Source organism: Cololabis saira, chromosome 17 (genome assembly GCF_033807715.1).
Source record: "Cololabis saira isolate AMF1-May2022 chromosome 17, fColSai1.1, whole genome shotgun sequence".
NCBI lineage: Eukaryota > Metazoa > Chordata > Actinopteri > Beloniformes > Belonidae > Cololabis > Cololabis saira.
This window is the reverse complement of record NC_084603.1, coordinates 28,781,866-28,800,371: the sequence shown is the minus strand read 5'-3', so window position 1 is coordinate 28,800,371 and position 18,506 is coordinate 28,781,866. Positions and strand designations below refer to the sequence as shown.

The following is an 18,506-nucleotide window of genomic DNA, read 5'->3' as shown; positions in this document are numbered from 1 at the left end:
AGTTTATTTATATAGCACAATTCAACACAAGGTAATTCAAAGTGCTTTACATCGACATTAAAAGCGTCAAGACACAATTAAACAGTAAATAACAAATACAAATTTGATAACATTATGAGAAAAGAATGTAAAATAATAAAAAGCACAAGTTGTTGAAAACTAAGGGCAATAGAGTACAGCAGGTAAGTATTTAATTTAGGAGTACGCTTCAGTAAACAGTCATGTTTTTAGGCCTGGTTTAGTTGGAGCAGACCTCAGGTCTACAGGAAGTTTGTTCCACCGGTGAGGAGCAGAATAACTGAACGCTGCCTCACCTTGCTTGGTTCTGGTTCTTGGGACACACAACAAACCAGATCCAGATGAACCTCAGGGGTCTGGGAGCTTCATAGGGAACTAACAGATCCAGCATGTATTTTGGTCCAAGACCATTCAGGTCTTTGTAGACCAGCAGGAAGATTTTAAACTCTATCCTTTGACTCACTGGAAGCCAGTGTAGTGATTTCATGACCGGTGTAATATGGCCCAGTTTCCTTGTGTTTGTAAGGACTCTGGCGGCAGCGTTCAGAGCAACAGCTTGGGGGAAGTGACTGTCTCTGAGTCTGGAGGTTTTGTGGCGGTGGGTTTTTTCTGAAGTCAGACAGCGTGAAAGTAATAATGTGCTCTGTACCCAGACTGGTTCATATCAGTTTTCTTTCTCATAATTGAATTTTTTATGCAACACAAAACACAAGTGCCATTAAAACAAGAATTCATTTCATAATAAAACTTGACGCGACTAAATGTCATTAGACAATTCCTCCTTGCAAAAGGGAAGACATTCACTTAAACACATCCAATTTTGGCTATAAATGTTTAAACGCATGCCCGTGTAAATTTGTTGCTTTGCTTCGGTTTTGACAGACACAATAAGCTGGAGGTAGTCCTGAACAGGTGTTCACTGAAAGCAGGAAAGAAAATAAATCCTGCAGTAGAATTAAATGTTTCCATGCAATCCTGTTCTTTTTATCTGCTGATAACATCTTCCATCCAACATGTTTGGACACCTACCCTTAATTGCTTTCTTATCTCTCTCTCTTTCTCTTTCTCTCTTTCTCTCTCTCTCTCTCTCTCTCTCTCTCTCTCTCTCTCCCTCTCTTTTTTCCCTCTCCCATCCTTGTCATGCATTTTCTTTTTAATCTCTTCTTTTCTCTCAAGCATTTTAATGACCCCAAACATATTTAACCTTTTGTCAACCATCTATAAGCATCTTTGGGTACATAGAAAAGCTCTATATAAAACGTATGTTTTATTATTATTATTATTATTATTATTATTATTATTATTATTATTATTATTATTATTATTATTATTATTATTATTATTATTATTATTATTATTATTATTATTATTAATATTATTTAATGCCTTGTCCCACAAAATGATCAATCTTTTACAGGCTGCTAGGAACTGCTACCATCTATGCAAAGAATTACGATAAGAGAACATTTTTATATGATTTCAAGTACAGGCATTATTTTTAATTGATGCAACCTTGCATCAGAGTTGGTTTTAACCCACTGACTTATGGAGTACAGGTTTGTCAAGATTTACACCACTATGATCAGTGCAGCTGAAGCATTTTTACGTCTGATTCAGTGAACATCATGCAGAAAATGTGTCATCATATTGTATTTAAGTCACACTTGGATCATTCCAAATTTACTTTGGTATTATATAGTTATAGTTAGTTTTCTAATGTGATCATATTTCTTGATTAGTGCAGTGTGATGCAAAGTATACATTGAAGTTTTGAAATTAAGAGTTATAAAAAGAGTTTTGCTAAAATTTCAAGAAATATAGATTAATAGGACAGAGTTCCACGTCTGCATAAATACACACCTCAGCACGACAGAAGCGGTTGAGTAATGTCTTTACAAAACAAACCCACAGTTCAGTTATGTGACATAAATCATTTAAATAAAGTACAAATAAACAAAGAATTCAGTTTTTGACAAGAAAGCTGAGTAAATGACCACTTTTATTCAGTGGATTTAAGTCAAGTTCTTGATTAAATTGTCTGTAAAATTATTCAGAAATTCATTTCTTGATAATATTCAGATCGTCGTATTGAAAAAGCTTTAAAAACTCATCAGCCAGAAGTACCGAATGTTCACATAGGATTTAAAGCAAATTGAGAGTACTTGATCAATAATGGATAAATGTCAGACAGGAGTTCAATAATTCAGCCGTCATCTTAAATTCAGTCAGTGCATTTATGCGCTGATAGAGCATTCACGTTGATGTCAATCTAATGCAAACCCCTGCATCACTTCATTCCAGATCATGAACCATGGACCCCCCCCCCCCCCCCCCCCCCATTGTATAAAAGGCATTTCAGCATTGCATTGTACTTTCTACAGCATAAAGTGCCCAAAGCACCTCACAAAACCTCAGAAATGATTTAATAAACACAGCAGTGGGGTTCAACATACTGATGTCACCGGTGGATCTCCCTCAAGTCTCAGTCTGTAGGTCTAACACGGGGAGGCACTCCCTGGTTACAGGATCTGTTTCTACATCTTGGTTGTGAATAACCCAGGAAACCTCTTGTGGAGTCCATGGCTTGTGTGTGGCACATGTGTGTGTATTTATGGAGGGTTGAGATCTGTCAGCATCCTCCAACTCCTGTCCTTGATCATTTTAACTTTTCCTTCATCTTCCATCCCTTTCTTGCGTTTCTTCATTCTCTGCTCCCAGCCTTTCTCTCTACTTCCTATGCCTCCCATCATGACATCATTATCAGATGGAAATTAGACCTTTAACAAGAGCCGCAGAATTTTCTACACTTACTCATGCATGTGTGCACGCTCATGCTTGTTTCTGAGTGCTGATGTTGGAGTCCGCGGTACGGCACATTTAAATATTTATCACCCCCGGAGGAGTCTCGAGCGTGCCATCAGGTCCAGGCAGAGCCACAGAGAGACACACACGCACACATTCCTGCAGAAACAGAGCTTCACCAGTAAACAGTGCAGCAAACTGACAGAAGCTATCAAAGTCAACAATAGCAGGAGAAATGGGGAGGAGCAAGAGGATGGAAAGAAAACAGGAGGCAGAGGAATATGGATGGAAAGAGGAAGGGTTTGAAGCCAATGCTTGAAATGTGTTAAAAATGATTTAGGCATTAAATCATCTTCGTGAAATTGATTGTAATTGTTTGGCATGACATTTGTAAACAAATAAGCTGTAACTGCCATGCAGGGTGTTGATTTAAAAAAAGGCACACAGAAAACAATTATTATTCATTGAAACAAGATTTCAGAATTGCTTTTATTTTCATGTACCACCGAAAACAGACAATTTAAAGGTCACACACAAGCAATGATAAGCAATCAGACTTGGCTGTATGGTTACATGGTTTGATATTCTCCACCAGAGCCCAGGCCTGAAGTGAGCTGAGTGAAGTAATAACCTGAGGTCCGAGCTCACTTCAGTTACTTCATGCCGCATGTCTTTTTGGGTCGATCACACCTTTAGTGGCAACAACCTTCAGTTCTGCTGCTCCAGCTGGCAGGCTGGGTGCCACCTGAGTCAAAGATGTCTGTGAGTGTGCTACACTTAATCCAGACACCTTTCCCAGTGTTGGTGAGGGCATCGCACGTGATGGAAAAAATTATGAAGAGTTCTGAGAAGATGTTCCGTGTTGGATATTTACATGCTGGTATTTGTTATTACTAAAAACAATCACCATCAGGCGCTTGTTTCTAAAATCTGATAATATTTTCCACCCATGACTTCCCAAGCAATACAAATAAAGAAAAAAAATTACAACTTTCAAGCAATGAAAACAAAAACAAAACTGTGACCAGTGCTAGATGAACTATCGCTTATGTATCGCTTTATTGTTCTTAAATGATTTAGTCAGGGTGCGACGAGTGGCTGTATGAACTTAAATCAAACTTTGCAACATGAACACCTCTCTTGCTCTCTCTTTTAGTTTTTTTTTTTTAACTTTGAAGTCTTTCCACAAACTGCTGTTCTGCAGTGCTGCATGATAAAACTTAATAATGCCTGGCAGGCATGGCTGACATCCCATTTTAATGTGGCACATGCTGCTAGTGCAAAATGACATCACACAATTGAAGAGACGGTGCATAAATTACTTAAATGGCTAAGATGTTCACATGAACTTGATATATATCCTGCAATGCAGTGTGGATAATCTCATTTAGATACAGCTGTTATAAACACAAGATTCTGACCTGACAGTGTGCGAGCCCTTGTCCCATTTAACAAAGAACAGCTCTCACACAGCATAAAATCCCAAATCCCCTCGCCCCATATTTTATCAAGTAAAAAAAAAAAAAAAAAATCAACATCATGGCCATTGTTCCATTTAGCTAAATAAAAAAGCTCAAAGCCCTTGGCCTATTTTTTCAATGTTCAACGCACCCTTAAAGAGCTGTTGCTGTAAATGACCTTTAATATGATCATTTCTGTAAATATGTTTTTGTGTTTGTTTTGCTCATTGGCGTTGTTTGGAGCCAGGCTTTTATTTTTGTTTTTTATTAAGACGAATATTTAGTGCTTTTATTTTGAAGGCGTCTCGCCGAGAACTTCAGCGCATATTTAACGGTAAAGTTTAACAGCTGTTAAAACATTTTCTACAAGACTAAACTAGTGTCGGGAGTGCTAAAGTGTGCCTAACCGACACAAAAAGCACCTGGCTGATAAGGGGCACAAGGTTTGTTTTATTTGTACATTTTATACAGTATTTATGTATATATTAAGTTTGGTTGTCATGGTTACTTTCATTTATTTACTGTCAGTTAACGGGTTTGCCGACCCAGCGAGCTGCTGTGTCGGCCTCTATTTGAGTTGAATGAAACAATGTATGTATATAGTAAGAGTAACTTTGTTGTATTTTATTCCTTTATAGCTCTTACGGTGTGTTTGAGGTGATTTTATATTGAAGGAATAAAAACATCTATGAACCATCAGTTAGAGAGTCAACCGTCATCAGTCGGGGATGCTACAGTAAGAGCTTCACCTCATCCCTCACATCACGTTGCTGACCAAGGAAAACTGCAGAGGGACCTGATGTGATGGTCAAGGATTGTGGTACCTCTTCACAACATGGAAGCATCAGCAAAGACGCCTCTAGACGACAGAGACTCTGAACAGATAAAGGATAAGGATACTGCAGAGGAGGATCTTCGTCGCTCTGGTCGCTTACGGATTCCCACGGAAAAGATGCTTGCATATCATGAGGAGGAGGCTCACAAAAAGGAAAAAAGGTTGACCCACGTGTATGAACAATGGAAAGTTCAGGCACGTAAGGCTAGAGAAAAGTTAAAGTCAGACATTCCTGAAAGTGACATTGCAAATCTTATAGACACACTTGAAGAAGAGAAAAACTGTGTTATAAACCTGTACATAGAAATCAGAGCTCACCTCACTCCATCTAATGAGACAAGACGTCGTATTGATGCCTGTGAGGCAGTGACAAGGGACATTGTTAAAATTGCCTTTGAAAGGATATCAGGCATAGATGGAGAATTTGATAGTGAAGCAGTAAGGCAACGTCTTAATGAGCTTCTTAACAGAGACTATGCTCACTCCATCTATGGATCCACAGCTGCACCTCCAAGTCAACACTCAAGTAAAGGTTCCAGTCAATACTCTGTCATAGTAGCAAAAAGAGCAGATGCTGCAGCAGAATTAGCAGCAAAGGAAGCAGAGTATGAAGTGTTACTAAAAGAGGAGAAACAAAAAGAAAAGATTCAACTCTTAGAGGAGCAACAAAGAAAGGAACTTGAGGCTCAAAAACGTGAGTTGGAAAGAATAAAGGCAGAAAAGGACATTAAAGCTGCACGAGCAAGGTTCACAACTTATGATCAGGAAGTAATACAGGAGGCAAATGTTAATTCTGCTGATCAGATGAAAACAAGACAACATCAGTATGTGTATCCTCCTCCTTCAGCTCTCATACAGCAGCCCACTGACATCACAGTAACAGCTGCACCTGCAAGGACAGATGTAAGTTATCTGGCTCAAGCAGTCCAAGATAGCATAGCTCTGAACAGGCTCCCAATGCCAGAACCGTCAGTATTTACTGGTGATCCTATTCAGTTCATTGAGTGGAAGGCTTCCTTCACATCCCTCATAGACAAAAGGAACATTGCATCAGCTGACAAATTGCATTATTTGAAGAAATATGTAGCAGGTCCAGCTCGAAAGACACTTGATGGCATATTTTTTAGAAATGATGATGAAGCCTATAAAGATGGATGGAACCGTCTCAACCACAGGTACGGTCAGCCGTTTGTTGTACAAAAAGCATTCAGGAAAAAACTAGCAAACTGGCCAAAGATCCAACCCAGAGATGCTGAGGGACTCAGAGCATTTGCTGATTTCTTACACTCATGTATGGAAGCCATGCCTTATGTTAAAGGTCTGAACATTTTGAACGATTGTGAAGAAAACCAGAAATTGGTTCAAAAGCTACCAGATTGGGCAGCATCACAGTGGAACCGCAAAGTCACTCAAGTCATGAGAGAAGATCAGGAGTTTCCCAGTTTCCAGGAGTTTGTCTTCTTCATTGTAAATGAGGCAGAAATTGCATGTAATCCTATTACTTCATTCCATGCTCTCCACTCATCAGAGGCTAACTCATCACGTCATCTGAAGGAAAATAAATGTAAATCCAGTGTTTATCATACACAGACTGTTACAGACACTGAAACACAAGGACAGTTGAAAACAAGTTTAAAGCCACCATGTGTGTTTTGTCAAGACGATAAACATCAACTTCATCACTGTCCTGAATTTAAAGGCAAAGCTCTGGAGGAACGACGGAAATATGTGAGAGAAAAGAAACTTTGTTATGGCTGCCTGAGGATGGGCCATAATGCCAAAGACTGCCGCAATAGACATTCATGTGACAAATGTAAAGCAAGACATCCTACGCTTCTCCATGATGACACCTACACCAAAGCCAAGCCCACGTCAGTCTCAAATCAAAGTACCACAGAGGAAACAGCAACCACATTGGCTCTCGGTGTGACAACGAAGGAGCCATCTACCAACACTTCAATGATAACGCCAGTGTGGGTTTCTTCTGTCAGCAATCCAGGTACAGAAAGACTTGTTTATGCGCTGCTTGATACCCAAAGCGATACAGTCTTCATTGACCAAGAAGTCAGCAATAGTTTACAGACTGAAACACATCCTGTAAGACTGAAACTAACGACCATGACAGGAAAGGATACATTAATGCATAGTCAAAGAGTGTCAGGTTTAAGAGTGAGAGGTTACAGCTCCGCTATCCACATTGATCTCCCCCCTGCTTACACCAAGAACTGTATACCAGTGAATCGAACACACATTCCTACCTGTGACACGGCACGGAACTGGAATCATCTCATCAAAATAGCAGATGAAATCCCACCACAGTTGGAATGTGAAGTCGGTCTGCTGATCGGCTACAATTGCTCAAGGGCACTGGCACCACGGCAGGTAATTCTTGGAGGAGATAGTGAACCATATGCAGTTCAGACGGATTTGGGGTGGACTATTGTAGGCTGTTCATCACCTCACCAAAACTCACCAAGCATCACCAACATGTGCCACAGAGCTTCTGTCAGAGAGCTTCCTCCGGTGACCACAGCTGAAGCACTCAGGGTTCTCGAGTCTGACTTTAAGGATGCTAATAAGGACGGAAAGACTGTGTCTCATGATGACATCCGCTTCCTGGATGTGTTAAAGAAAGAGATACCTCCAGCTACGGATGTTAGCGCAGAAATACGGATTGGAGATCCTGAAGTCAAGAGGATTCAGGCTCTAAACACAAAGACACGGGAACAGTCAAGTCTCTCAGACCGCCTGTCAAAGTTTTCTTCATGGTCAAAGGCAACTCAGGCAGTCGCTCGTCTCATTCGTCGGGTCAGGAATGATAAGTCGACAGACCACAGCACCATGCAAGAACGAGAAGACGCGCGCTGCATCATCATAAGAGACTTACAGAGACACGCGTATCCAGAAGAGATAAAGTTGCTCAGTAAGGTAACTCAACTTCCCTCTCAGAGTAAACTGTTTAGGTTGGATGCCTACATTGATCAAGATGGACTCCTCAAGGTGGGAGGAAGACTAAAAAATGCATCGCTCCCTACCTCACTGAAGCATCCGGTAATTATACCAAAGAGTCATCCCATCACCAAAGCAATAATTGCTCACTGTCACGAGAAGGTCAAAGATCAAGGAAAAGGCTCAACTATTAATGAGATCAGATCAAACGGATTTTGGATTCTAGGAATCAACAGAGCTGTGGCAACGCATCTACATCAATGTGTTACATGTCGAAAACTCAGAAGGCTCACAGAGGAACAGCGAATGGCGGATTTGCCGTCTGAACGTGTGGATCCATCACCACCTTTCTCCTATTGTGGAATGGACTGTTTCAGCCCGTTTTTCACCAAACAAGTACGTAAGGTACAAAAGAGATACGGACTGCTTTTTACCTGCCTTTGCTGTCGAGCTATTCACATTGAAATGTTAGACGACATGTCAACAGATGCCTTCATAAATGGACTTCGTTGTTTCATTGCTATAAGAGGAGCAGTACGAGACATAAAATGTGACCAAGGAATGAACTTCGTTGGAGCTAAAAACGAACTGAATGAAGCTCTCAAGCAAGTGGATGCTGATCGTCTGACTACGTTTTTGGCTGAGAAACAATGTGACTTTAGCATGAACGCTCCACGTGCTAGCCATGCTGGAGGCGTATGGGAGAGACAGATCCGAACGGTGAAGAATGTTCTTCGTTCTACTCTCTCATCCTCATCAGGCAGGCTGGACGATGCCTCTCTACGGACATTCTTTTATGAGGCAGCAGTTCACTCCGCAACCATATCTTTTGTAGTATAATTAGTTAATGGACATTTTTTAATCAGTCACTAAAATTAAAGGTCACGTGGTTTTGAAATCATTCATGCTTTACATCAAGTATGATGATACAGGGATGAAAACCAGTAATGATTTGGTGGGAGTGTAAATGACCTTTAATATGATCATTTCTGTAAATATGTTTTTGTGTTTGTTTTGCTCATTGGCGTTGTTTGGAGCCAGGCTTTTATTTTTGTTTTTTATTAAGACGAATATTTAGTGCTTTTATTTTGAAGGCGTCTCGCCGAGAACTTCAGCGCATATTTAACGGTAAAGTTTAACAGCTGTTAAAACATTTTCTACAAGACTAAACTAGTGTCGGGAGTGCTAAAGTGTGCCTAACCGACACAAAAAGCACCTGGCTGATAAGGGGCACAAGGTTTGTTTTATTTGTACATTTTATACAGTATTTATGTATATATTAAGTTTGGTTGTCATGGTTACTTTCATTTATTTACTGTCAGTTAACGGGTTTGCCGACCCAGCGAGCTGCTGTGTCGGCCTCTATTTGAGTTGAATGAAACAATGTATGTATATAGTAAGAGTAACTTTGTTGTATTTTATTCCTTTATAGCTCTTACGGTGTGTTTGAGGTGATTTTATATTGAAGGAATAAAAACATCTATGAACCATCAGTTAGAGAGTCAACCGTCATCAGTCGGGGATGCTACAGTTGCAACTATCTCTGTGATTCCCGAGGACCCTAGTTTCATTATGATGCACTCACTTTAAGACTGGAGATCTATGAGATAAAGTGCAAAATGATTATTCTCAGAGGAGTCAATTCTTCATGTATCGAGCGATAACAAGCAAGGAATAAAAGCCTTTCAGAGATATCCACTCAGTCTTTGCAGATTGCGGCTCTTGGTCAGGGATAGCTGCAGTTCTGGGTCACTGCCACAAGGGGGCGGTGCGGCTTTACAGCTCAAACGTATGGAGCCACTATGTTGAGATGGATAGTGAACGTCTTTACCAAAACAAAACAAAACCACTCCGTCTGACGAATATAACTGCAGCCGTATATGTAAGTTGATCTTTAAAAACAAAAATGTTAATCGTGCTAATACTTCAGCGAAATTGTTGAAGCGTTGAACCAAAGATACTCTATACAGTTTATTGAACGTCTCTGGTTGAACATTGAACATGCAGCTGCTGCAGCTGGGGGGCGGAGTCAGGAGGCGGAAGGGGCGGGGTCAGTGTCCGGAAGAGGCGGGGTCAGTACCCGGAAGAGGCGGAGCCAGGACACGGAATAACAAGATGACAAGTGACTTGCTGCCGCTGTGTGAAACGTGTTGGAGGTATATTTTGGGGCCGTTTTAGCAGCTTTTAACGTTCTGTAGATGGTTATCAGTTAGAGAGAAATATTTGTGTCGTCTGCTATGCAGATATTCACATTTCTGTGTTAAATATCTGCTGTGAATCTGTTTTCCTTCCTTAGATTCTGCCATAAATTAAACATTTACTGCCCTGTCACCACACCAACACTGATCTCATCATGGGCCAGCTGTTCTCTTCAGAAGAGGACGTTTCTCAAGTGAAGGCTGTGATTGGCTCCATCCTTTACGATGCCATGGTGGAAGGTGATGCGGTGCCTGACCTCAGAGTGGTCCATCCTCTGATCCTGGCCAGTCATGAAGAGAGCATGGTCTCCCAGGGCCGCCTCCAGCAGCAACTGCAGCAGGTTAACAAGAGTTGATTGGAAACATCAAGTTCTCCCTCTGGGACGGATGGAGTGGGTGAAATGTTCATTGATCACCTTTAAATCCACTCAATCTTGAAGAGCAGATGGAGATTAAAAGGAGTAGTGGGAAGATGCCTTTGCCTTGAAAATGAAACACCACTCTGTATTAAAAATGGAGCCCTGCTGGGGATTGTAAAGAGGCTGTAAATCATTTCTATGAACCAATAGGGACCAATATGATTATGAAAAAATGCTGTTAAAAGCTGCTGTTAAAAAAAACAACAGAAAACATTCTCCTCTTTCAACAGTTTCATATTTACTGAGAAAAATATCACAATTCACAATATACTTGTGTTAGTACTTAAGACTCGGTTTGTCTGTTTTTGCTTAGTTGCAGAGAAACATTGGGAGTCGTGCGCCTTCCTACCTGAAGGATCTGATTGGTCGACTGTCATCCTTCTCGGATGAGCCGCGCCTGGCAGGTCTGGTGGGATTAGTGGTCACTATGGTGATGGATTTGGCCTACACATCATCCAAACAGTCATCAGGAGTGAAAGGGCGGTCAGCGGGTTCATCGTCATGCCAGGTGAAGGCTGACACGAAGTAATGAGGGAAATAATGTTTCTGCTTGCAGAAATATTGAAAAAATATGTTCTTGTGTATTTTTTTACTAATGCATTTACAACTATTCAATCCCTTCAATTGTGTTAATCATAAAAATAGCAGTAAACCTTCATTTGATTTTATGCGCAAAAGCTTTCACCTAATGAGTTCACTTTCTTAGATTTGATGCACCTTTTTTGCTTTGAGTGTGCGAGTTTAATCATCTAGATTTGCGTATAGATTATATGAGCTGTGCTAGATGAAGAGGGACAGATGTTAGATAACTGTGGTACTATATTTGTTCTGGTCTCCATAACGGTGGTCCTATGTTGTGCTGCAGAGAGATTTAAAGTCAGCTGGTGTTACGTCCTTACTACCCTAAACGGCCAGGGTCAAAATTCATTTAAAATTCAGGACAAACTATCTCACTGTGACTCCTGTAGTTTATAAAATATGATGCTGATAATCTGAATAAAATAAGTCCACTAAAATACTACACACACTTGTTAGTTGACATCCAAATGCAGGGACTTAGAAGACCTCTTCCACGGTCTCCTTTATAAACAGATTTGTTTTGACTGATTCAACTAAAAACCAAACAAACAGTATAAGTAGTTAGTTTCAAAACTTTAATATGACACGGTAAGTTTTAGGTGCAGAGCCTGTCCTTGATATAAGTATTTTTACGTGCTGGTATTATACAGATGTCACAGTTTGGGAAGCAAAGCAGTTAGTGGTAAACTTTGCATTAGTTTCATGAACACACTAGGTCGAACTCACAATCAGAGGCATGAGGAAGTAATTGCTTGGTGCAAGGTGTTAAAGAATACATTCAGAATGGGATTTAACCGTGGCCATTTCTGAGTTTGACCATACATTTAACAATATATTTTACAATTAAGCTCCAGGAACAGCTGTTGCAAGTTTATGGCACTGAAATCCATGCATGATAATGACTGTATGAAGCAAAAAAAAGTATGTTACCTTATGTAGTCAACTAAAATGTTCCAATGAATCAGTGTTGTTAATTTTTTTATTTCACTGTCCATAATTGAATTTCCACCTTTAGCAAAGAGTCTGGGAGCTTCAGGAGGTGATGGAGGAGTACTTGAAGCGCTGCAGGATTAACCTGAGCGATAAGAACAGGCTCATCCAGGACTTCTCAAGACTTGAGGCCCAGTTCAGCCTCATCCTCACCCAGCTGAAGATCTGTCTTCTTGGGGGAGACTGTGAGTCCAGGTGAGAGGACATTGGAGGCGATGGGCAGTGGATGTACAGTAATGTTGCTTTAAAAGGCAAAATGACAACATGTTTTGATACAGACAATGCAGTGGTCCTTAGGCGTTAATCAAAGCTTTCACCGTGGGCTTGTCCAGGTCTCTGAGACACTGGGCCAGCGGAGCCATTTTTCACGTGCAGATGTTGTTTCATCTGTCTCATCTTGAGGACAAGGCTGAGCCGTTCTCTGCAAAAGCAGCTCTGCAGCAGTACAAGGAAGATCTTACGCAGATCCTAGCTGCCTACAGGTAAAACTGGACTTGCACCAATCTAACAATTGTTCACAGAGGAGATGGAAAGCCTTAGTTTAGCACATCATACAGAAATGCTCGATTCACATTGGATTAAAATGATCTGGGGGCCCGTGGTGATTTGTAATAATTACAGAGGACATCTGTGATTTCAATCCAGTGTGAATGCACCATTTCTGTGATCTGTAAAGTAAAAACTCCAAAAATGACCTAGCCTGTTTCAGAAAACACCGAGGTCATGTGATACAGTAAGTTTAAGCCCTTGTGAATGCACATCTCAGTAATTTGATGATGTACAGGGCAGGCACAAATCTTTTTCTTAATAGTCTTCTCTTCCTATTCTCTGCCTGTTTCCCAGCGTAATTATGGCAGATGCAGCATATGGTGTGCTATTATATTACCACATAAGGCTAGAGCCCCCCCATGTAGCATAATGATGTGCTATTTTTGATGGATAAACATAAAGAAAAACAATGAGATGATGACACGTGTGGCTGCATCACGCAGTAAGAAACTTGTATCCTTCATCAAGCTCAAAGCCTCTCTAACGGCGCAAAACCTTTAAGCTTCAACCAAAGCCATTACGTTTTCTGTTACCATGGCAACTTAAACGCACAGCCCGATAGCCCGTTTTCCAATTTTGTAACTTGTCAAAATGTTACCCGGAATCACTGAAATCCAAGTGTTGAGTGACTCATTAGAGGCTTTTTAACTCAATATTAAAGATTTTGTTGCATAGAAGGTTTAGTGAAATGGAATTACATCACTTTCAGGGATCAATATCTGTAAATCATAGTAAAACAAGGACTTTGCATATCCAACGTGAATGACCTGAGCTAAATACAGATGTTAGGTTGTAATTGTAAAATTAAGTCATTTTAATTTGATGTGAATGCAACAAAAGAATGAAAGAAAGTCACTTAAATCTGCAAAAGTGTGCTTTTTGATGGTAATGGATATAATGTCAGTGCAAGATTGATTGTATATGTGCTTTATGGATGACATTTTGAGAACATGTCGGATAGCAACGTTAAACTTGGACAATTCGGGAGGAAAAAACACAATGCGACAGTCCGGTTTTGTCCTAAAGCAGTTTCTGAATTCAAGAATAAGAATTTATTGAAACGAGTTGAGTGCTTAAGTATCTCTCCAGGATGCATTCACAAAGTTACATTTTTTGAGTGATTAAATTAATTTCTGATTCATGTTTTCCATTCTTTTTTCCTCATTCCAATTTGTTCTCATCAATCTCCACATTGTAGGCGCTATAAGTCTGATACAGTGTGTGTTGTGAAATGCCGTGGGAGTATCCTGGGAAATTCTGACCCGTCCAGTGAGGAAGGCACCATGACGGGACTCACGGTGACAGACAGAGACACAGGAAAGAGCGTGACAATCCCTCTCTCCCACATGGAGGCAGAGATAGGTAGACTTTGTTGTTGTTACGTGTCAAACTGTTTTTCCTGTCTCTGTTTCTCAGTTATATTTAAACTGAACTCATCTACACATGACAGAGAGAAGAAGACATGTTTCTGGAGCTGATAACGCCCCTAAAGCAGTGTCCCCCCCAGTCAGCCTGGACCTCATTACCTCGGATCAGTACACTCAGGCGTACCTGGGCCAGCTGTTCTCTGATAAGGGGCCCGTGGCAGAGCTGGAAAACTGTTTCATCGAGGCCGGGGAGAAACTGGGAATAGAGAGAAACAAACTGGGGTGTAAAAACAAGATGGATGTGAGAGGTATCACTGAACAAAGAGGAGGAGTGGATCACTCAGACACAGCAGAGGGAAGACATGAAGAGCAAGGAGCGGACACGACGGAAACGAGAGGAGAAGAGACGGCGGGATCCGGTCAAACGGATGCAAGTTTGAAGCTGAGTATCGTTGAGACGCAGACGGAGGAAAATCATGAAAATGCAAGATATCAGTCCTCCACTGAAGAGAAATAAAAAACTAGCTTTTGAAAAAAAAAGCTAGTTTTGAAAAGCTAGTTTTTGCACCTTTTCTTTTGGTAATTTATTCAGAGATAAAAAGTTTTAACTTATTTGTTCACATACAGTAGCAATGTACCTTGAGCAGCGGCCGCCAGAACTGAAAGTTGAGGCTACGATGCTTACGTGGACAACACTTATCTAATTTTTGACCTTAATTGAAATAAAAAAGTATTCCATTGAAGGCTTATATGGTTGCTCTCATTATTTGTTTCATATTCTGGGTTTTCATGTTAAAGAATATGACATCCGTACGAGCCTGAAACGTTAAACTGTCTTGATTTAAAAAAAAAAAAATAAATAAAAAAATAATTAAAGCTGCAAGCAGCGATGAACGGGTCCTTGCATGTTTAATTTTCACCCATAAAGATCAAGGACTCAAAACTAAGTCAGATGACTCCACCCATGACTCTGTATGCCATACCATTCAAAAGTTATAGCAGAAAATAGGGATTATCAAATATTGACCAATCAGAAGAAGGAGCGGGGCTAATTCAAGCCAATGAAGGTCAAGTACTCAAAACCGAGTCCAATGACACCACCCACGAGTCTTTATGTCAAACCATTCAAAAGTTATGGCAGAAAGTAGGAAATATCAAATATGGACCAATCAGATGAAGGGGGTCGCGCTTTTTGGCATCTATCGTCGCCACGGTAACGCTTTTGACTGAGAAAAGTAATGCGAGAAAGAACGAGAACTCCTACAGATACAATAGGGCCTTCGCACTGTAAGTGCTCGGGCCCTAATTACAAAAAGTACAATTATATGATATAAATACAAATGATAATACACACAAAAATCTGCTTTTATACCCCTTTGATGTTTGGCACAGAATACTGATTCAATAAAATCCTGCAGCGGGCTGCTGCCTCTTTCACACAGCGCTCTTACGTCATAAGTCAAAGTGTATGTCCCTCTTGAGAAGAGAAAAAAAGCAGCAAGATTAAGGAATCTGTTGACGGCTGTTCAGTATTTATTCATTGAACCTCCCCATGTGCTGGACTATCTAGGATTATATTGTGGTTTCTGATGCCAACTAGTGTTTACAAGACTTGGGGAAATGATCGTTAACAAGGACGTAGCTGCGTGAACCATACTGGCCAGATTATGTTTGATTTCACATCTCTGAATAGTATTTATTCTTAAATGTAGTGCATTGTAGCACATGGAGGGGTAAGTAAGAGATTAGCAATTTTTCTTCTATGGTGTTGGGTAGGTGGCCTTCAACAGTCCTAAAATGAAAATGTCCATGATGAAACCAGCTGAACCCAACATTTTCTGGTGATTTTACAAAACTCAAATTATGCCTGTGTGGCATTTAAAGAAAAAGAGCTTGTGGGTTCAGTTCATTGTATTATTGCCATGGTAACAGATTGGATTAGTACATTAGTCTGGTGTTTAAACAAATCATTCATCTCGACCTCCAGATAGGTGTGCAACTGTCATTATGTATGATGATATTAAATTAAATCAGCTCTGGATTCGTTCATTATTTTGCAGGAGCACAGTTGTATTGTGAAACTGACCAACCAAGTGTCAGAGCCTCCTCAGTTCATGACAGTTTAACAAGTGAGATTTGAAAAGAGTTCCCACAGATCATGGATAAACAAAGCCCTTTGTGAGGTTATTTACTAGATCTATTACATCTCACGTGCCTAACTTATTTTGTTTTCTCACAGTAGGTAAATCTGTCACCAGCATCTGCACAGATTAATTGGTCTGTTTCAACATAAAACAGTGAATCAATATTCCCATTTCTCCCTTGTATTTATTAAAAGTATCTGGTATATTTCAGCATCCACTGATCAGTGGTAGTAGTCAACTAAACACTATTGTGCAACTGCAAAAATGACAACTTTCCTTCAGGTATTATTAAAACCATCCTTTGTAATGACACCATGTATGACCACATGGGGGAAGCAAGACAGTTTAAGTGACAGCCCCTGGCAGCAAAGCACACTTTAAGTTGAATGAAGTGGTCTTAAGGCTTCTGCATACTGCACAATGTTTTCAGTCTTATAAAATATTTATATCTGACACTGTGTGACTTGGAACTTCTTAATCTTGGGTAAGAAGTCAAGACTGATGTGCCCTGACTGTTACCCCCTTGTGTCACAGGCCACGACCTGATGCTGCGGGATGTAGGATGTGTCATCAGCATGCAGAGCAGTAAATAAGAAGTGAAAATGGACCACAGTGCCAAACATTGTTTTAAGGGTACTTGGTTTTGCAAAGAGAGCACATGACATACCATGGCGTGACCCAGGCTGCAGATACAACTGTTATGTGGAACAACTTGCAATGCCTTCATAGTGTTGACCTCTGCTACTACAACTGCACCAAATATGATTCTTTCTCAGCATTTTGTAAAGCTTAGTTTATTTTATGTTTCACTTTTCTTTTTTTTAAGGGATTGTGCTGGGTCGTATACATTTATTTCAAGTTACATTTTAAATCGGGCAGTCTTAGGTGGCAAGAGCAGCATGGATGTGGTTGTTTCCCTCACTCACATTAAAGGAACTGACACAGCCGATTTCGACCTGTGATGACAAATATTTCATTATTTGAAATTAAGTGAATTGATTACGCTTAGCTGCCCTCTAAACAAGAAATTGGACTCGATGAACCATATGAGGCTCTAATGGTACGTTCACTCAGCAGCAGATGGTGCTTTTGACGTACCTTTGTCATACTTTAAACAACTGATCAAAGGTCTTCCTTTTCATTCCACCCGTGAGTTGCTTACCGGTACCTTGAAAATGTTTCTCCCACAAGTACGTGCTGTGTAGCCGCTATTCGATTGGCCGATGCAAGAGTTGAATCGTCAAAAGTTGAACATTTCCCAAACTTTGAGAGAGACCAGAGACAGAGACTGTTTGAAACCGATGCTTGTCTGGTTGAATGAGGTGACATCAAGCAGCACCCCATTCAAAGCGAATGGACACAAGACGCTTCCAATGCTTCTGTGTGAGCATACAGTAACGGCACAAAGAGACTCGGAGTAAAAACTGTTCTTTTATTCATACACAGCTATTAAAATCAGCTTATCCATGCTCGGGTCATGGAGGCAGCAGCCATGTAGAGAATACCAGATCCCTCTCTCTGCAGCCACTTCTTCCAGCTCCTCTGGGTGAATACCGAGATGTTTCCAGGGCAGTTGAGTGATAAAATTTCCATCCTGGATCTTCTCTGGGGCCTTTTACAGGTTTTACTCCCAAAAACCTCCCCAGGAATACATCATAGAAGCATTTTGACATGTTTTGACATACAGTAAAATTCAAAAGTTTTTGAAAGTACTTAAATGACATGAATCACTCAAGTATTAGAAACATTCCTACCTGAAAGTGCTGTCCAAATGCAGTTAAAAACAACTGAATACAAGCCTGGGCCCCATGCTTGTGAGATTCTGGCATCTTATCATGTCCGAGTGAACTCTTAAAAGCTACAGTTACGCCAACAGCCTTTAACAACAACCAGCAGACACAATGTGATGTAGCCTATCCTTGTGCTGAAATATATGCAAACAAATAAATATATTGAAGGTCATACAGATGGATGCTGTTAAAAGTATCGTATAAATATGTGTTATCCTTTAAAGATACAAAGATGGATAAAAAACAATACGTTATGAATAAAAATTGAAAACAAATCTTTGGGTTGAATATAAGCATCTTCAAATAGATATGTTAATGTCAACCTTTAAAGTGGTGAAGGCTACAGCATTTCAAACACAATTTAGCAGCTGACTCATATAGCCTGAAAATGTAAAACTCTGCTTCC

The 18,506-nt window shown here is 40.3% G+C and overlaps 1 protein-coding gene across 1 annotated transcript; it reads left to right on the top strand.

Annotated features, from left to right (window-relative positions):
• The first annotated feature begins 10,152 nt into the window (after positions 1–10,152).
• Positions 10,153–14,915, top strand: LOC133463473 (uncharacterized). Its single transcript, XM_061745028.1, has 7 exons — positions 10,153–10,220; positions 10,361–10,603; positions 10,995–11,189; positions 12,276–12,445; positions 12,583–12,732; positions 13,998–14,161; positions 14,250–14,915. Exons 2-7 carry the CDS (start codon positions 10,418–10,420, stop codon positions 14,681–14,683), a joined length of 1,299 nt encoding a protein of 432 aa, XP_061601012.1. The 5' UTR covers positions 10,153–10,220; positions 10,361–10,417; the 3' UTR covers positions 14,684–14,915.
• Positions 14,916–18,506: the final 3,591 nt, after the last annotated feature.